The following is a 19219-nucleotide window of genomic DNA, read 5'->3' as shown; positions in this document are numbered from 1 at the left end:
AAATAGATCCATAGCAGAATGCAAAGTCCCTAACCTGTGGAAAATCTCATATTATTCCACTCCACAAAGGTGGCAACTCCCTTGAGCTCACCAACTACCGCCCAATTGCAATTTTATCTCCTTTATCAAAAATATTAGAGCAGTACATTCACAGCTAATACAGTACCTCCTACAAAATAACCTTATATCTACATCTCACCATGGCTTTCGACTCTCCCATAGTACCACCACTGCTCTACTCTTGTATACCAACATAGTCAACACCCATAGAAACAACAGACTTTTCATTTCCTCTGTATTCTTAGACTTATCTAAAGCCTTTGATATGGTCAACCACAGTCTTCTTCTCAAAACTCTGTTTACCCTTAACATTAACTCCCTCACTATATCATGGTTCAACAGCTATTTATCAGGCCGCCAACAAGCAGTTCTTTGGCAGGACCAGCTATCCTCCCTTCTACCTGTATCCATAGGAGTCCCTCAAGGTTCCATACTTGGTCTTTTACTGTTCTCCATATTTACAAATCACATAGCTGCCACCATTCCCTCTGCCTCTATAGTGCAATATGCAGATGACACCACTATCATATGCACCGCCCCAACCTTAAGCAAACTTCAAATAATAACACTGCATAACTTTACTCTGGCTGAATCATAGTTTTCTAGCATTAAACTTGTACTCAATCCCAAAAAAACAAAGCTACTTCTCTTCAGTCCTGGTAGAGCTCCTGCACTAAATAATGATTTCACCATAAAATCCAAGGACAATACCTTAATCACCCCAACAACTGACACTAAACTCCTAGGAGTAATAATTGATAATCTAAAGTTTGACATACACATAGCCTAAACAATCAAAAAAGTAAACAAAAAGCTCTGTCTACTGTATCGGAACAAGCAATTCATGACCAATTATAGCAAAGCCAATATTGCTAGAACACACCTATTAACCACCCTACTGTATGCCTCCCCAATCCTGACTAATCTTCACCACAGCGAACTAAACAAAATGATATCTTGCTATAACAAGATTGCCAAGTTTGCTACAGGTGCATCTAGTAGATCCCATCACTGCCTTTCCCTCAAACAGCTCAGCTGGCTTGAGTTGCCCCAACTACTTCTTGCTACTCAACTCTCCACAGCCCACAGACTGTACTACCTCTCTGACAAAACTCCTGCTCTACAAGAGCTAATACAGTACTACACCACCACCTGAACCTTAAGATCAACAGACAGAAACCTCATAAATGTCATCAAACATAAGAATGAAGCAGGTAAAACTCTCTTTGGCTGTACTATAGCAAAAATCTGGAACTCACTCCCAAATCATATAACTTCTGCAAGCTCTGCTTCACTATTTAAGAAACTACTCAAAACCCACTATACTAACAATTGGCTGTGCACATGTGCCTCCCCAGGCTAAGCCACTACAATGCAGTTTTGCAAGGATTCTGCCAAAGATCGCCTATAAGTTTCAAACCTCTGAATACCTATTCTTACTATAAATTTCTAACCTCTGAATACTTACTCTTACCAAACAATATTCTATTTTGATAGTTTTGATTTAAATGTCTAAATAGAAATGTTGAAGTTTTATTCTGATGCTACTGATTTTTTATGTCTATGCAGAAATGCTAAATATGTTTTTTAAATGTTTAACTGTATGCCTTAAGAACGCAGTTATGTATTTTACAACATGTATTGTAACATTGTATTAAGTGGAGCTTTTTTCCATGGGCCTCCGCTGAAAATGGACCTGTGTCCAGTCGGACTTTCACTGTCATCAAATGTAAAATAAAATAAAATAAATAAATAAAGGGAGGGCGGAGTATAATAACTTCATTGAAAGGGGTACACCTTACAAATTGTCTGTTACTGACATACAAATGTAATGCAACTATATATGTTTGGAGGGGTTGGCTAGGGATGAAATTAAGGCATTTGGGAGTCGTAACCACTCTTCTGAATTATTTAGTGAAGCATGAACAGATGCCAGGATTTTGACGTATGTAGCTGGAGAATTGTAAGAGAGGAAAAAAATGACTGTGATAGATCCAGAAGTCATCTTCCATTCTACATGTCATTTGTGAGGCTGCATCTCAAGTATTGTCTCCTGTTCTGGAAGTTGAAAATAAGGTTAGAATGTTAGAAAACAAGCATTGGAAAATCTGCAGGAAAATGGAGGGTACGTATATGAAGAAAGACTTGCTTTGGTATGACTATAAATGAAGAAAGAAGAAAAACCCCAGGTGGTGTGGCATAGAGGAATGAAGTCTAGACTGTGACCCAGGTGACCTGGATTTGACGGTCAGCTTGGTTGCTTAAAAAAACAAGGCTGATGAGGAAGACCGTGAGCAGACATTGCTGTTTCACACATCCTGTGTGTGGGAAGCTGTGTGTTATGTTCACCATTGACCCCAATTGGAGGTTTAAGGTAGTAAAGGTGGCACCTATATGGTGGCTGGTATATACCTTATGTAACTTAAGCATAGGCTGCTGGTGTCATGCATGGGCATTTAGAAGGAGCTACATAAGAATACTGACACTGACATAGTCGCCAGTGGCTATCAGTAGGGGTTTGGGAGAGGTGGGCACCCTCATATGACAGAAGGCCTGCCATCTCCCATCTCTCACTAATGCAGGAGAGCAAGTGAGCTAATTAGCTCTCACCCCCAGTCAGGGAATGAGTGGGCCAAAGGACTTTCACCATTGCCTGTGAACAGATGGGCTGCTGCTTGTGGTAGAAAGAGGGAAAAGGCCAGTAGTGAGTTAAGTCGCGAGACGTAGTGGTTAGGATGAGAGTTTGATAGAGTTAAAAAAAGATAGGGAGCGAATGTAGTATGGGTGCATGTCATTATCAGGGGATCACATGGGATGGTGAAGTTGGTGAGAAGAGCCTTCCATTAAAGTCTGAGTGAAAACGATCAAATCAATACAAAAAATGTTCATAGAAACTAGTAGCACAGGGCATGCTGATCGTCATCACTGCATCTTTATGATGTCTTATTTTTTCTATGCCAACTCCCCTTAACCACTTTAATAAACCTGTCTTTTACTTTGAAAAAATGTTTCAATTTCTGCACACCTGCTGTTAACTCTCCATTGCCTAGACCCTAATATTTTTTCAAAACTGATGACTAGAGGCTAATCTCCTTACTTGTCTACCCTAGGTAAAGTAATGGAAAATTGGTATATAGTCCGCTGTGGTATTTTATTAACAAGACTTGATTGCACATAAAAAATGTAGATTCAAACCTGGGTACAGCAGTTTTCCTTCATCAGTGACTAGATTCCAGGAAACATCTACAGATGTTTCCTTTCAAGCTTAATATTTAAACACTTTAAAATTATTTGGCAGGGTTAACATTATTCGACAATGTAAAACACTGTCATGTTTTAGTGCTCACTGCACTAGCCAAATGTATGCACAACCTTAAGTGGTTCAGTAGCTACTTAGAAAACAAGTTATTATATGATTACAGTACACTTCTATAGTCAAGCAAAGACATCTTTTGCAACAGAATTCTCCTAAAGTCATTTCCTGTCTCTCTAGTTTTATGAGCAACCTTACTAGATGACACGCACAAACATTACTCTTTACTTGTCATCACCGGAGTTACAACAGCAAAGAAGCACATACTCCATAAGATTTTTCCAGTTTACTATCTTGCTTTTATTCAGCATGCCAGCAGTAAACACCTCTAAGATAATAACTGACATTCGTTATTCTCATTGCCGCAGTAGCCTGTACCTGTTTTTGTTATATCCTGCACAGTCTGTAATAGCTGGCCAGTATTCATAGATCTGTGGCTTCCCTCTCCAAATGCACCAGATTGCTGTCTCTCAAGATCCTTAGAGAAGTACAGTAGCCTGTTAACCAACTTCTTCAGTACTTTCTTGCCTACTTTGAGAGCTCATTGGAGTTCACAGAATTAGTTGTTTACTCTGATAATCCATTTGCTGAAGATAAGTCCCCTCTTGGTGAACTTTTCCACACAGAAATTGTGTGTTCTATTTTTGACAGGAACTAGGACCAGGACTCCTTAAGAATATTGACAAGTTACTGTGTTGACATTTAGCAAAAATGTCATATCAGACAAGTCCTTTTAAGTAGCAGGCATAATAAACTAAGTCTAGAGTCCTTTTTGTAAGAAAATGTGCTCCTGTTGTAGTTCTTATGAATGAAATGAAGGAATTGTACATCTGAAGGAAATGTAAGTGTATTTTGATGATTGTGTATGCTTTGTGACAGATTACCTTCATTTTAAATACATTTACTGACACTTTTTCTTTAAAAAGGGGACTTCTCAATTGAGGGGGGCAGAAGTGTGTTGCTTGTGCGTTGCTTGTGCGTTTACTTTTTGATATTTGGGGGAATGTGGAGGGAAGTGTATGTGTAGGTGCTGATTGTAAACACTTGAGAGACAACTTAACTTCTGACTGACTTGTTGCAGCAACACTTACTGATATATACGCTCCTTCCGTGGCAGGAATATGAATGAATACTCTTAACAGTCTTGTGGTTTCTCCTCCCACTGTACCTAAAAATAAAAAAAACAAAACAAATTAAAGAGCCCTTGCCTAGATGTTGGGCTCAGTCTGTGGCTCAGTCATTAGTGGGTGACTCTATAGTGGCTATAGCTTGCTCATCATACCACTCAAGGCTACTCATTTCCTCAGGACCCTCTGTTGTAACCCCTTCTGTCTCCATAGACCAGTCATCCACTTCCTCTGTTCCGTAATCTTAACAGGCATGGGATAACCATTTGCTTTGAGTATGGAAGTTTCACTGTGAGTTTCTTCCTGGGGTGGCTGAAATAGGAGACCTGTTTCCTGAGTTGAAGTGTCACCCTTCAGAGTTAGTCTCTTTCTAGGGATGTCCATTGTTAGAAAAATATGTATTAATGTATATGTTTTGTGCTTATTAGAAGCTAAAAGGGTTAACGCATTTCATTCTATTTTATGTACAGCTTAATTCTGTATGAAATTATAAGATGCTTTTTCAAACTGCAGTATGCTTTCTGAAATTGCAAGATGCTTTCTGACCTAGTATTTGCTAGCACAGCAAAATTCATGTTTATGCCTTTTGGAAATGTACTGAGAAGCAGGCAATTATCTGCTAGGTCAGGAAAATGAATGAATAGTGAATGAATAGAACAATACTGTTTTCTATAATGTGATTAAATATGAACAATCAGCCCTGTTCGTGTTATGAGAACATGCACAGCTGCGGAAAAGAAGAGATACACCAGACAAAGACTGCTTGAAGAAATTGCTTTGTGCTCAAATTAGCCATAGTACCTTGAATGGTAACATTGCAAAGTGGGAAAGTTGTATCTGACTGGTGGTCATCAAGGCCACGTTGTTTTTCTTAGGAAGATTTTTTTTGTAAACTTGATATGCCAGCAAAAAATCATGGACAAACAGCTGCTGAGAAATAATATTGAAAGAACTTGTGATTTATTACGTCAGCTTAGTAGGCAATACCTTGTAAGAAATGTATAAAAGTAGTTTCACTTCCTGATTCTAGTTAGGCAAACTCTGTATTAGCACGTTTTTGTCTCCTTGCTGCAAGATTAAAGTGCCTTAACCTGAACCTGCCGTGTATTGATCATTTTGAAGTTATTTTTCCTTTGACAGATTGGTCCTTCGGACCGGAAACTCTCACTTCACCTCAGATCAGATGGGCCAGGTGGCATGAAACCGTACGGGGAAGAAACCACATCAGTTCTTCTGCTCTGAAAGACCTCTGACTGAATTGTTGTTCAAAAGAGGCCAGCCACTTTTCTGATCTGTGACTGGAGGACGAGTTGCTGTACGAACCAGGAGTGGGTCAATCACGGAGGCTCAGGTAAGGTGAGATTATCTTTTTTCTGTTTTAGATCAGGGACTTGATTGGAAATATCTGTCAGGAGATTTGTTGTTGTACAAGTCAGGGACAGAAAAATTGCAGTCTTGTCATACATCAGGGAAACAGAATAGGTAAGACAGTTATTCTAGATAAACTGTGAAACAGAAAAATCGTGGTACCACGTGAGAATAAGAAGGGTTACGTAACATTTTTTAACAATCAGAACAATATGGGTAATAAGTGCACAAAAAGTTCCCAAAACCCACCGCTAACCGAAGATGCAAAATATATGCAATTACAGCATGCCAATAATGTTAGATACTATACAATATGGGTTAATAAATATGAATTTAATGGTAAATTACTAAAATCCTCACTTATTAAACTTGTCAAACAGCTTAAAACTGATGCAAAAGATCAGGTAAAAAGGCAATGTCAGTTGGGTATTCTTCAGGCACACAGGTGGATTGAGGAAGCAAACCGTAGAGAACAGAAAAGTAATAATTCAAAAGCTATGTTTCTAGATAAAGAAGACAATAATTTGGTGAGGAAGCAAACCGTAGAGAACAGAAAAGTAATAATTCAAAAGCTATGTTTCTAGATAAAGAAGACAATAATTTGGTGATAGCATCAGCCCCTCCGCTTCCCGCACCAGAATATGAAGCAAGTGGACAAGCTGATCCACCTCCACTATACCCGGCTGTTACCGCAAAGCCAAGACCGTATGTTAGAGAGCCCATTGAGACTAGGTCTCGAACATGTAACCTAAGAGGGGATACTGAGTTATATGAAATAAACAAAAATTCACGAGGTATGAGTGAAGAAAAGATATGTCCACTCACAGAAGTACCAAATCCGCAGGCAGGACAGGACCCGACTCTCCTAGTATATAGACCGTGGACATCGGAAGACATCCGGAAAGCCACAGAGGGAATTCCCCATCCAAAAGTTAATTTTAGAAAATTCTTAGAAGACTTACAGGGCATGAGGTTAAGTTATCATTTGAATGGAGAAGAAGTAGAAAAAGTAGTCAGACAGATCGTAGGTCCAGATTGGCACATAATCAGTGGCAATTGAAATCCCCGTGACGCAGAATATAAGCCACTCCCACATAATAACGCAGAACTGGATAACAGAGTGAAAGGTCTGACAGACCGAATCTCTGAGAAATGGAAGCCTAGGGCAGACTGGACTTGCATTAATCAATGCATTCAACAGGAAGGTGAAACTGTTGACAGATATTATGCTAGATTATTAGAGTGTTTTAATAACCACTGTGGAATGCAGGTACCTCAAGATCAAGCACATGATTCCCCATATGAGCAGCAATTAAAGAATGCATTTTTGAAAGGCAGTCTTTTGCCTATAAGAAGCTTTATTACAAAGCACATGGTAGACCATCGTACAAGTAGATTACAGTCACTACTTGAATATGCTAGGCATGCCAAAAGGCATTTTAATAGTAAAAAGAAAAAGAAAGCCCAAGTATTTGCTGTGGAAGATTGAACAGAAGTTTATGTAGTACAGTCCGGGAAAAAGGGCAAAAAAAATGCCCAGGGAAACAAACAATCTGACAAACGATCAGAAGAGTTTGAAGAAAGAAAGAAAAGGGGCGAGTGTTTTAAATGCGGAAAAAAGGGACATTTAGCAAGGGATTGCAAGCAAAACAAAAAGGTGGCCATGGAGGATAAGGAGGGTAAGGACTGACTATATGATTGTCAAGAATCACTAGAAGGGAATAACCAAGAAAAAACAAATGCAAATGTAATAGAGGGAATAGAGAATGTGATAGAAGAAATAGAGAAAGTACAAGAAATCACCGATGGTGAAGAAAGTGAAATTTTGGACTTAGCATTATTGAGCCTAGAGCTCTATTTAGCAGACACAAAACCGGAAGTTACACTTCTGGTAGAGGGGAGGAACGTTAAATTCCTGTGTGACTCAGGGGCTTCACGAACCCTGATATATCCTTCCAAACTACCAGAAAATTCTGAATCACTTGATTACATATTAGTGAAAGCAGCTAATGGACAGCTGTATCGGGAGCCGCTCTCCCATAACATAGCAATAACTGACTCTGTTTCAGGGATGACCCAGAAAAGCAAAATTGTTGTTTCTGCAAAATGCCCGGTAAACCTTTTGGGTAGAGATCTTATGCAGATATTTGGCATAGCAGTAGTACCGACTATGCAGGGTATGGAAGCACAGCAACAAATGGATACTTTTGTGGTGCGACCGGAGGGTGAAACATTTTATTGGTACAGCCAGGACTTAGTCACGACTGGTGCAGGGGCAGTAACTGAAGAACTGATAAACATAGCCATCAGTAAGTTCCCCTCCCTTGACACTGATAAACAGCATTTGTTGCACTGTACTCTGTGTTATTGTAGCACACCAGGACCTGATAAGGAATATGAGCAAGAACTGTTTAAAAAACATGCAAACAGATTAGTATTACGTAATCTGTACTGGGACACAGAAGGAAACAGTGTAGTTAGCTGTTCATTGCCCCAGGAATTCTTTGCATTCTATAAATCTAATTGGTTACCACATGTTAGTTTAACTAAAGACAAAAATGTGAAATGGGCAGATCTTGGAGAGAAAGTCACGAAGTGGGAAAAGCAAACAGAGTTAGAATTGTCAGAACAGGGAGTACAAAAGCAGAAGCTAAATTGGATAACACAGACACACCCAGCTGTACACTTGCAGTCTAGCGAGGACAGCTGATTAGCACTCTTACTAGAAGAGGAAGAAAAAGCTTTATGGATCATACCAGAAACTCTCTGGTCAACAGGGAAATCAGATGTAGGACTAATTTGTACAGCAGGACCAGTTACCATTACGCCAAAATCAGCATTCAGACCTCAAAAGAGACAGTATCCCTTAAGGAAGGATGCAGAAATAGGAATCAAACCTGTAATAGCAGCTTTATTTAAGGAAGGAGTACTGATAGAATCTCCCGATTCACCATGTAACACACCCTTATTTCCTGTTAGAAAAGCAAACTGGGAATGGCGTATGGTTCAAGACTTACAAGCTGTTAATGATGCAGTAATACCTAGAGCACCTACAGTGCCAGATCCACACACCTTGTTAAATGATTTAAAACTTCTGTGGTAGATATTAGCAATGAGTTCTGTTCAATACCGATACACCCTGACAGCCAACATTGGTTTGCATTCACATTTCAGGGGAAAAGGTACACATACACGCGACTACCACAGGGGTATTGTGAAAGCCCAACAATATTTGCACAAGAGATGGCAAGCAACTTGACGGGATTTAGCCCACCAAAAGGCAGCCAAATTCTACTTTATGTAGACAACATCCTGCTGGCAGCCCCCACCCAGCAAGAATGCAGGGAATATACCATAGCATTACTACAATTTCTAGCCACTCAAGGACACAAAGTAAACAAAAGCAAATTGCAGCTTTGGAGAAAACAGGTTAAATACCTGGGATATGTAATATCCAAAAAAGGCAGAACATTGGATGAAGATAGAAAAATAGCAATTTTACAAGCACCCAAACCAACTACCAAGAAGGAAATTATGTCCTTCCTGGGCACGACTAATTTCTGTCGGAGTTGAATTCCAAACTATGCTTTGGAATCTGCTCCACTGACCAACTTAATATATAAGAAGCCTCTGGCAGCACAAGATTTATTACAATGGACACCAGAAGCAGAATTAGCTTTCTGCAAACTGAAACAACTGATAGCATCCTCATTAGTTTTAGGATTACCAGGCTATCATAAACGTTTTTTCCAAACTGTAGATTGTAAGCAAGGTTACATGACATCAGTGTTAACACAGCAGCATGGGGATAAGCAACGCCTCATAGCTTATTATTCATCACAGCTAGACCCAGTGGCGCGATACCTGCCCCACTGTGTACAAGCAGTAGTTGCAGCTGCAATGGCAGTACAGGCTTCGGCCTCAGTAGTGTTGTTCCACCCTCTCACATTGAGAGTGCCTCATGCAGTCGCAGTTATTTTACTGCAAGAAAAAGTAGCATATCTTTCTCCTGCTAGACATCTTTCCTGTATGACTATACTCTTGAGCCAACCTCATATGACAATTGAGTGATGTACAACTTTAAACCAGTCTACTTTGCTTCCGACCCCTGTAGATGGCACACCACACAGCTGCCTGCAGAAAATTGATCAAAAGACACTGCCTAGAAAAGATCTAACGGATGTTCCCTTGGATGATGCCGAGGTGACATATTACGTGGACGGCTCATGCAGAAGGGGTCCTACAGGACAGAATCTAGTGGGGTATGCAGTAGTTTCTGATACTAAGATTTTAGAAGCAAAGTCTTTACCACACAACTTATCTGCACAAGCAGCAGAATTCATTGCTTAGACAAGGGCATGTACCTTGGCAAAGGGTAAATGTTTAAACATTTTTACTGACAGCCAGTACGCTTTTTCTACTGTACATGTTTTTGCACAACTGTGGAAAAATAGAGAAATGATAACATCTACTGGTAAACTGATTAATCATGCGCAATTTATTTTAGATTTGTTAGAATCTATTCAGTTACCTCAGAAAGTAGCTATTTGTAAATGTGTAGCTCATACTAAGCAACAGGATAGGATTTCAAAAGGTAATGCGAGAGCCGATACAGCTGCAAAGCAGGCAGCTTCAGCTTCAGAAGTATTTCTTTTGAGTGAGAAATTACAACCTTCTGAGATTTTAGATTTAGAAATGTTAAAAACGATGCAGACACTTACTACAAATGTAAAAAAACAGAAATGGATAAAACGAGGAGCAATTCTTGAGAAAGGGCTGTACATCTGCAAAGAAGGAAAACCAATTTTGCTGTCTAACTTATTTAGATATGCAGCTTTGTTGAGCCATGGGCAGTGCCATGTCTCAACAGGGGGGGATGGTACAGTTAGTGAACCGAGTGTTCACTGCATATGGATTTACAAACTACACAAAAATTTTTTGTGCAGCATGCCATGTTTGTAACAGGCATCATGCACAGGGGGCACTGAAGCCTAAGCAAGGGAGTTTCCCAACACCACCATACCCGTTCCATACTATCTGTATGGATTTCATAGAACTAAACAAATGTGAAAATAAGAAATATTGTCTTGTCATTATAGATATGTTTTCCAAATGGGTGGAAGCTTTTCTGACCAAAAATCCAGATGCAGCTACTGTTGCAAAAGTCCTTGTTAAAGAAATTATTCCTAGATTTGGCATACCGGAAAAGATCTACAGTGACAATGGCACACTTTGTAAATCAAACCATACAACAGTTGAGCCGATATTTTGGAATTTCTTTAAAGAACCATTGTGCATACCACCCCCAATCCGCAGGATTAGTAAAGAGGCATAATGGGGTTTTGAAAAATAAACTTAGGAAATTGATTAGCGAGACACAGAATAACTGGGTGCACTGCCTGCCTCTGGCATTGTTAAGCATGAGAACTGTTCCAAATGCAAAGGGGTTAACTCCTTTTGAAATACTGTTTGGGAGGGCATATTGTATACCTCAGTGGAAACCTCTCATGCCTGCAGACCAGGAGGCTGACAGTTCACTTGTAGAATACATGAGACAACTTCTAAGTAATAAACAACTTTTGCAGTTGAATTCTGTTTCAGATAAAGAACAAACCAGACCATCAGAAGCAGCACGTGGGTCTGGGTGAAGGTCATTAAGAAAAAAAATTGGACCACACCAAAGTGGGAAGGGCCGTACCAAGTGCTACTGTCAACACCCACTGCAGTCAAGATCGCAGAGCGAGCATCCTGGATTTATCTGACACGCTGTAAATTGGTTAAAAACTTTGAACTGGACAAAAAACCTGTTACTTTTACACAAGAACAAAATGACCAGATACAGAGCAAACAGAAATGCTGAACAACCTCAGAAGTATTGCATGATCATTCTGTTGACCATGTTGATACCATTAATCTTTTTGTTGTGGCCTTTACTTTTTCCAGCCACACAAGCTGAACTAAATAAACGTGAATCATTCATAGACTGGCATCCGAACTTAACACTTATCAAGCAATTAAATATGTGTATGCTAAAACTTTTAATGTTTCGAATTGCTGGGTCTGCACAGCTATACCAACAGCATACGGGGATTATTAATGACTGCTGTCCCCCTAGGGGTCGACGAGACCTGGGAAAATTTGCTTTTTAATACTACGACTGTAAAATCACAAGGCAAAATAGCATTGTACCTGCCTGTTACACAAAAGGGAATTGTATGTTTTTACAAAAATGATACTGTTCAGGTAGGTTGGAGTAATTGTAATGTGACTATTCCTTACAAATGTTATACCAAAGCCAATAATGCAGGTTATATCTGTGATACAAACTATGACTCGTATCTCGAGTCGATTCATAAGACTATTGATGAAATACAGCGTAATCCTGTACTTTTAAAACAACTATCAATTATTGATAAGAAAATGTTTCATGCAAGGCAAGTGTATATTAATATTAAAGTAGAGAATTGTTATTTTGTTTGTGGGAAAAAGGCATACAAGTGGTTACCTGAGAACTGGTCTGGCAGTTGTTTTTTGGGTTACCTGGTTCCGGCCATACAACACACTGCAGTCTTGCCTCAGGGAAAGATTCTAAATGTCAGAGAGGTCACCAAGAAAACCGGAAATCCAATCAGAAGGCCTGAAAATCCAGTGGGATGAATCGAAGCAGGCTGGAGAAACCATAATTCCGTAAAAAATAAAGACAAACTGACACACATGGACTTGAGTGACACTATCATATTGTGGGCAGGTATAGCCCCTGCATATGGCGCAGTGAAATGGATTTGGGAGCTGAGAAAACTGTCCAAACATCTTGAAGTAATGAGTAATGCAACTTTTTCTGCTCTCGAGTTAATGACTAATGAACTGAATGCTATGAGAACTGTGGTGCTTCAAAACCGCATGGCTCTTGACTTCACCCTAGCGGCGAAAGGTGGTACATGTGCTTAATAAAAGAGGAGTGCTGTTCGTATATTCCTGACAACCAGCATGAGATAAACGACCATCTTGAGGTGATTCAGCAAGTGTTGGCCGTGACCAAACCAGGCCCAAACCCACTGACAGATTTTTTCCAGAATTTGTTTAGGGGGTGGGGTAGCATCCTAATGAACATCCTGATTGCCATTTGTGTGGGATTACTCCTATTAGGAGTGTGTGTTTGTTGTGGTATTCCTTGCATGAAAAGATTGATCAAAGATTTTATAGACATGTCAGTTTCTGAGACTTTATATCAAAGTACTGAAACTGAAAAACTGCTGAAGAGTGAAACAATTTCATAAGTTTAAACTGAATGACTCTCTTAACTGCAAATTCTAAACAGAAAGAGGTTAGGAGAAGAAGCAACTGTTTATGCTTTTGAAAATAGAATAAAAGTATTAACAGGGGGGAAATGTTAGAAAAATATGTATTAATGTATATGTTTAGTGCTTATTAGAAGCTAAAAGGGTTAACGCATTTCATTCTATTTTATGTACAGCTTAATTCTGTATGAAATTATAAGATGCTTTTTCAAACTGCAGTATGCTTTCTGAAATTGCAAGATGCTCTCTAACCTAGTATTTTCTAGCACAGCAAAATTTATGTTTATGCCTTTTGGAAATGTACTGAGAAGCAGGTGATTATCTGCTAGGTCAGGAAAATGAATGAATAGTGCAATACTGTTTTCTATAATGTGATTAAATATGAACAATCAGCCCTGTTAGTGTTATGAGAACATGCACAGCTGCAGAAAAGAAGAGATACATCAGACAAAGACTGCTTGAAGAAATGAACTGTAATCTGTACTTGCTTTGTGCTCACATTAGCCATAGTACCTTGAATGGTAACATTGCATAGTGGGAAAGTTGTATCTGACCGGTGGTCATCAAGGCCACGTTGTTTTTCTTAGGAAGTTTTTTTGTAAACTTGATATGCCAGCAAAAAATCAATGACAAACAGCTGCTGAGAAGTAATATTGAAAGAACTTGTGATTTATTACGTCAGCTTAGTAGGCAATACCTTGTAAGAAATGTATAAAAGTAGTTTCACTTCCTGATTCTAGTTAGACAAACTCTGTATTAGCACGTTTTTGTCTCCTTGCTGCAAGATTAAAGTGCCTTAACCTGAACCTGCTGTGTATTGATCATTTTGAAGTTATTTTTCCTTTGACATCCATAGAAAAAAGAAACAAAATATTTCATGTAAATATAATGTGTCTGTTAATAACGATGAATTGTTTACCTTAGAGGAGGGGTTCTTGTAGGTTTTGAATCTTGTGAAAAAGCAGGAAAATGAAAACATGATTCATAATTCCACAAATCCTAAAGATTTTTTTTTCCTGTGAATATTCTGTTAATGACAGGGACAGTTTTTCTCTGTTTTCCTTGCAAATACCTGACTATGATGCTAAGGAGAGGGTTTCTTCAGTTTTCCTGTAAGAAAAGTTTTCCTTTTTTGAAACTGTGTCTAGGATGAATAATGTATGTTTTTGGAACTAATCAATGTTTCTCCCCTCTGCTAGGAGATGCTATAATGTGTTACAAGTGAAAATGTCACATAATATACCTGTTCCTCCTCTTATGCCAGGCCTGGAAGATGTTTTTTTGTTTCTACCCGCAGAAATCCTGATAGTCATGCTTCAGTCCTTAAAAAGGCAGATAGACTTGTTTCTCAGTCAATCAAATATTTGTTTTCACACCACAAGACTTAACAAGCAGATATTTCTACTTCTTTGCCAATTGCTTGCAAAAGTTTTGGTCAATCTGAAGTCTTCCCCTTTCACCTAGCTTGGTAAAGTCTTTGGCAAATTAGAAAGAGAATTGTTTCTTCATCTCTAGCATTCAGAATCCTGAACTACCAGGCTCTTATGTTGAAGTATATGTTAACTAATATAGACAGTTTGAGGAACTTTTCTGCCACAATATCCTCAGAAGATAGGTCCTTTCTGAGCTGTATTATTGCTACTCCTTAAGTGTCTAAATATTCTTTAAAGATTGTGTATGATTGGGCTGACCAGGTGTCCAGGGCTTTATGTGACTAAATATTCTTTCAAGATTGCGTATGATTGTACTTAGTGTCCATGGCTACAGCTACTGCTGTTGTGATGAGATGTTTTTCCTGGCTCTGTAATCACAGGTTTTCTCCAGAAGTAAAATCTGAAATTTTAATTCTTCTTTGGATAAGGAGGTTGTGTGGTCCTTCTGCTACTCGGGTACTTCAAACAGATTGATGAGAGTGGCAACTTGATCCAGGGAGTTACTAAGATCAACTGTTTTGAAATTTTATAAAACTTTTTTTTTTTTTCGTTTCAAAAAGTAAAACAAGCAAGCTAAGAGGGATCCAAAAAACCAGCAAGGGTCTTTTCAGGAAAAAAAAAAGGCCTGTACCTCAGCATGACTATGTTAGTATTTTTTCTCCCCCCTATCTCTTTCCCTTCAAATCTATATCAGAAAATGGTTCTTGGTCTTCTGCTTTGGGAAGAGATTGTTTCAGAAAAATGGGCTCTGAGAGGTAGTTCAGGAAAGTTACAAATGGCACGTGGTGGGCATACCTTCTTTTAGTGGTATCTACCTCATCCTCCAAACCTGGCAGAGTTTTTTCCTCAAGTACTTCATCATGTGCTTTGTTTGGGGATTGTATAACCTGTTTCTCAAAACCAAAGGGAATAAGGATTATATTCCAGAATGTTTCTGGTGCTAAAAAGGGTCTTTCTTGGTGACTAGTACTCATCCTTTCTTTTCTCATCCTGTTGGTGAAAGTACCATATAACTTCAAGATGTTGACCTTACAAGTTTGATACCTCACATTCCTCTCTTATGTTTTATGGCAAATTAGGGTGAAAATATGATTGTGATCACACCCTTATTGTCACGGAGTTCAGAGGGTTTCCTCAGATTGTGTCTGGGTCATATTATCAGTTCTCTGCATTAACCTTTGGGTTATCAACAGGTCCAAGGATGTTTCCAAAATGTTTAACTCCATTGATAGCTTGTTGCAGACTGTAGAACATTAAACTTATCTTTTTAGAGTAATTTTCCTTTTTCCCTGGTGTTAGAAGTTCCTTTCATAGCTTACAAATGTTCTTCTCAAACTGAGCTACCAGATCAACATCCAAAATTCATCCTTAATTCCTTCAAGCAGGATTATGTTTCTTGGATGCCTTCAAGATTTTCCCTGCAAAAGGCATTCCTAACCCAGGAGAAATGGGAAATCTTCCTGAGCTTCTTAAATCACTCTCAGACTTCAAACAGGGAGTATTGAAAGATTCTAGGGTAGATAGCATCCATGATTCATATTATTCCTCTTGCCAGTGGTGTATGAGAAAAATCCAGTGGCTCTTAAATACTATGATGACCTAGCATTCTCATCCTCTAGAACTTCAGATTGCAGTTTTGGGTTTTGTGAAGTGACAACTGGTACAGTGAAGATAATACATTGTTCTGAGTCAAGGTCTCTTAATTTTTCTTCTAACTGCAGCTCAGTCTGTAACAATAGAGGCTTCAGATTTTGCTTGGGGATAGTTTCTATGTAGGGTAAAAATGCGGGGTCTTTGGAGCAAACAGACAGACCGAAGCTCATAAATGTCAGAGATGTTAGCTGTGGTATGTGCTATACAATTTCTTCATCATCTATAGTCCCTTGGGACCATAGCAGGTGATTATAAACAAACCACAATAATTTGGTATGTAAAGAAATAGGTAGACACCAGGTCCTAACCTCACTGCAATCTGGCAATGGTGGCTTGAGCGGTCATTCTGAGGCATTGTTTAACCCTAAAAGCTTCCTATATTATCTTAGAACAAAATGTAGACGTAGACCAGCAGAGCAGGACCTCAGAAATGGAAATTGAATATGAGGGGTCTTCCAGGAATTTATTCAGTTGTTGAAAGCATTTCAGATACATCTGTTTACCTCCTGTCAAAACAGACAACTAATTTTTGCACCAGTATTCTTTGCAATCTGGCCTAGAAAAAAGGTGATTTTTTGTTCCCATGGCCAAGAATGTTCCTTTATGCATTTCCACCAATGTCCAGTGTAATTCTGAAGTTTCAAGAGGACTCTCCAATACTAATTATGGTGACTCCCTTTTAGACCAGCCAGTAGTGGTTCTCCCTTCTTATGGAATTGGCTAAGGGCATTTACCACAAGCTACCTCATAAATTGGATATACTCACACAAGGTGGAGGGGTGATGCACCCCAGTTGCAAACAACTGCAGCTGACTGCCTGGATAATTCAGTGTTGATACTTTTAGGCACTTTATTCATGAAAATGTGCAGCAGGTGCTAAAGGAGGCAAGAAAACCTACTAGAAAAATTTATATTACCAAGTGGAAACTTTTTGTAGATGGTACCATGCTAATGACCAGGGCTCAGATAGGGGATATCTACCATGGCTCTTAAATATTTGTGTGCTTTACTACATCTGGTCTTTCAAGGTTCATCTTTCAGCCATTTCAGCATATTTATAATAGAAAAGTTAACTTTCTCTTCTTGCTGATTACGGTTCATAACTTCAAAGACTGTGTTAATTAGTGCTCTGAGTTCTACAAGAAGAGTATCAGAGTCACAAGTTCTAGTGGTGGGTGAACCCTATTTGGTTTCCATTGAGATAAGATTACTTTAAGAACAAATCCTTCATTCATACCAAAAGTTTTTACAGACTTTGCATTGTATCAAGCCATCAGTCTCTGTGGTTTCTGTCCAGAAACTAAAAAACAGGGAGAAAAGATAATCTGTACTCTGTATGTGCACAGGCATCTTTGGTACTATCTTCATAGAACAAAGTCCTTTAGGACAATTGAACTGCCATGACAAGACAAAGAAAGGGCAATTTGTGTCAAAACAGATGATTTCAAGATGCCTTTGCTTTTGTCATTCCCACCATGGCAAATCTATTCAGGCAGAATGAAGGCACATTCTACTAGGGCCTTGTCTTCTCTGGTGGCATATTGGATATTCAAATGAAAACAAGGCAGTCTCACTTACCTCTGGCAGTATCACTGACCCTCTTATATCTGAACATTCTTCCTCTTACTCTAAATATTGCAATATCCTTTCAATAACAAGTTTTCTGTTTCTCTGTAAATGTTTGCTAATGCAGCAAGTGTACACTGAAACTTCTCAACACTTTGTATATATTGTATGTAATTGTTACAACTGCTATTAACTTAATACTAGATAAATATGTCTGCTTTGCATTGTTTAACTGTGTAAACACCATTGCAGTGTCTTCTGTGACCTCACCTTGATGGTCTTTTTTTTTGCATGTTATACTTGTGTATGATCAGGCAGAACATTTGTATTGTATCACTGCTCAACATACAGAAAACTTGTTTGTTCCTTGAGCTGGATATGGGCTGATCCATAACAAACCTGTTTCAGTCATAGCCTGGGATTTATCGCAAAAAAAAAAAAAAAAAAGTACAAAAACAATGCTGTTTTTTTATACTGCCAGTTAGGGTTGGCAGTCCCCCATGGCAAAGCAAGTTACCAGGCCTTACTGTGGTTGAGGAATGACCATAGCTACCCAGTAGGATTTAACTTCATTATTTCATGAAGAAGTACCCGATTCTCCTACTCCTCCTGATAAAGGTAATCAAGATGGTCTAGTAGAATTATAGGTAGTATTCTTACTTTAAGTAAGGAAAGCCATGTAACAAATATGTGAGCATACTTGGTAGTAAAGTGTAGTAGTTATTTTCATCTTCTCTGAAAATAATTGAAATAAGTAAATACATTTTATATATATATAGTGTGTGGTCATTTGGGGTCCTTGTCTGTGTTATTTTCATACCTCGTCACTTTTGGGTGTGACAACAGATGTTTTAACTTGTGATCTTGTGCATTTCGTAGGTTTTGTAGTCTGACATAGCTCATAAAACGCTAAATTTCTTTTAGCAGAATTCTGTCCAAAGGCCTTTGGGATTCCTTTGTACCAAGTGATAGCAAATGACCGAACACAGAAGCAAAAGCAAGAATCACTGAAGGAAAGCAGGAGGGACTGCCTGAATCTGGAGGCCACCATCTTGAAATTTCGAGCACAGAAAGAGAATAAGTCTGTTGCCGGCAGAAATGCATCATTAGATTCATCACTGGATTTTGAAGATGAGCCTCTTTCACCTACCTTCCTGGATAATGTTGCTCGAGTTCAAAGACGGGTATTGTCCTCCTTGTTAAAAATTATCGAAATGTTATTTCTTGGTTCTGTTAAGTGTTTCATTTTTTTATAATCTACATTATAATCAGCAAAACCCATTAATCTCTGAGTTAACAGTATTCTATATGCACAGTAGTTAGATAATTTCTCCTGAACTTTGAGAAGGAAATGAGTTAGTATAAAATAAGGAAGGACTGGACATTTTGGAATGTTTTGTT

The 19219-nt window shown here is 38.7% G+C and overlaps 1 protein-coding gene across 1 annotated transcript in view; it reads left to right on the top strand.

Annotated features, from left to right (window-relative positions):
* Positions 1 to 19219, top strand: part of LOC122789809 (rho GTPase-activating protein 6-like) — a 442274-nt gene that overhangs the window by 164802 nt on the left and 258253 nt on the right. Inside the window, exon 3 of the mRNA XM_044057251.1 lies at positions 18743 to 19002. Within this exon, the coding sequence (XP_043913186.1) occupies positions 18743 to 19002 (260 nt within the window). The remainder of the gene's footprint in view (positions 1 to 18742; positions 19003 to 19219) is intronic.

The sequence above is a fragment of the Protopterus annectens genome, chromosome 15.part0 (genome assembly GCF_019279795.1).
Source record: "Protopterus annectens isolate FY-2018-M chromosome 15.part0, PAN1.0, whole genome shotgun sequence".
NCBI lineage: Eukaryota > Metazoa > Chordata > Ceratodontiformes > Protopteridae > Protopterus > Protopterus annectens.
The sequence above is the reverse complement of the archived record's forward strand: the minus strand, read 5'-3'. Positions and strand labels throughout refer to the sequence as shown.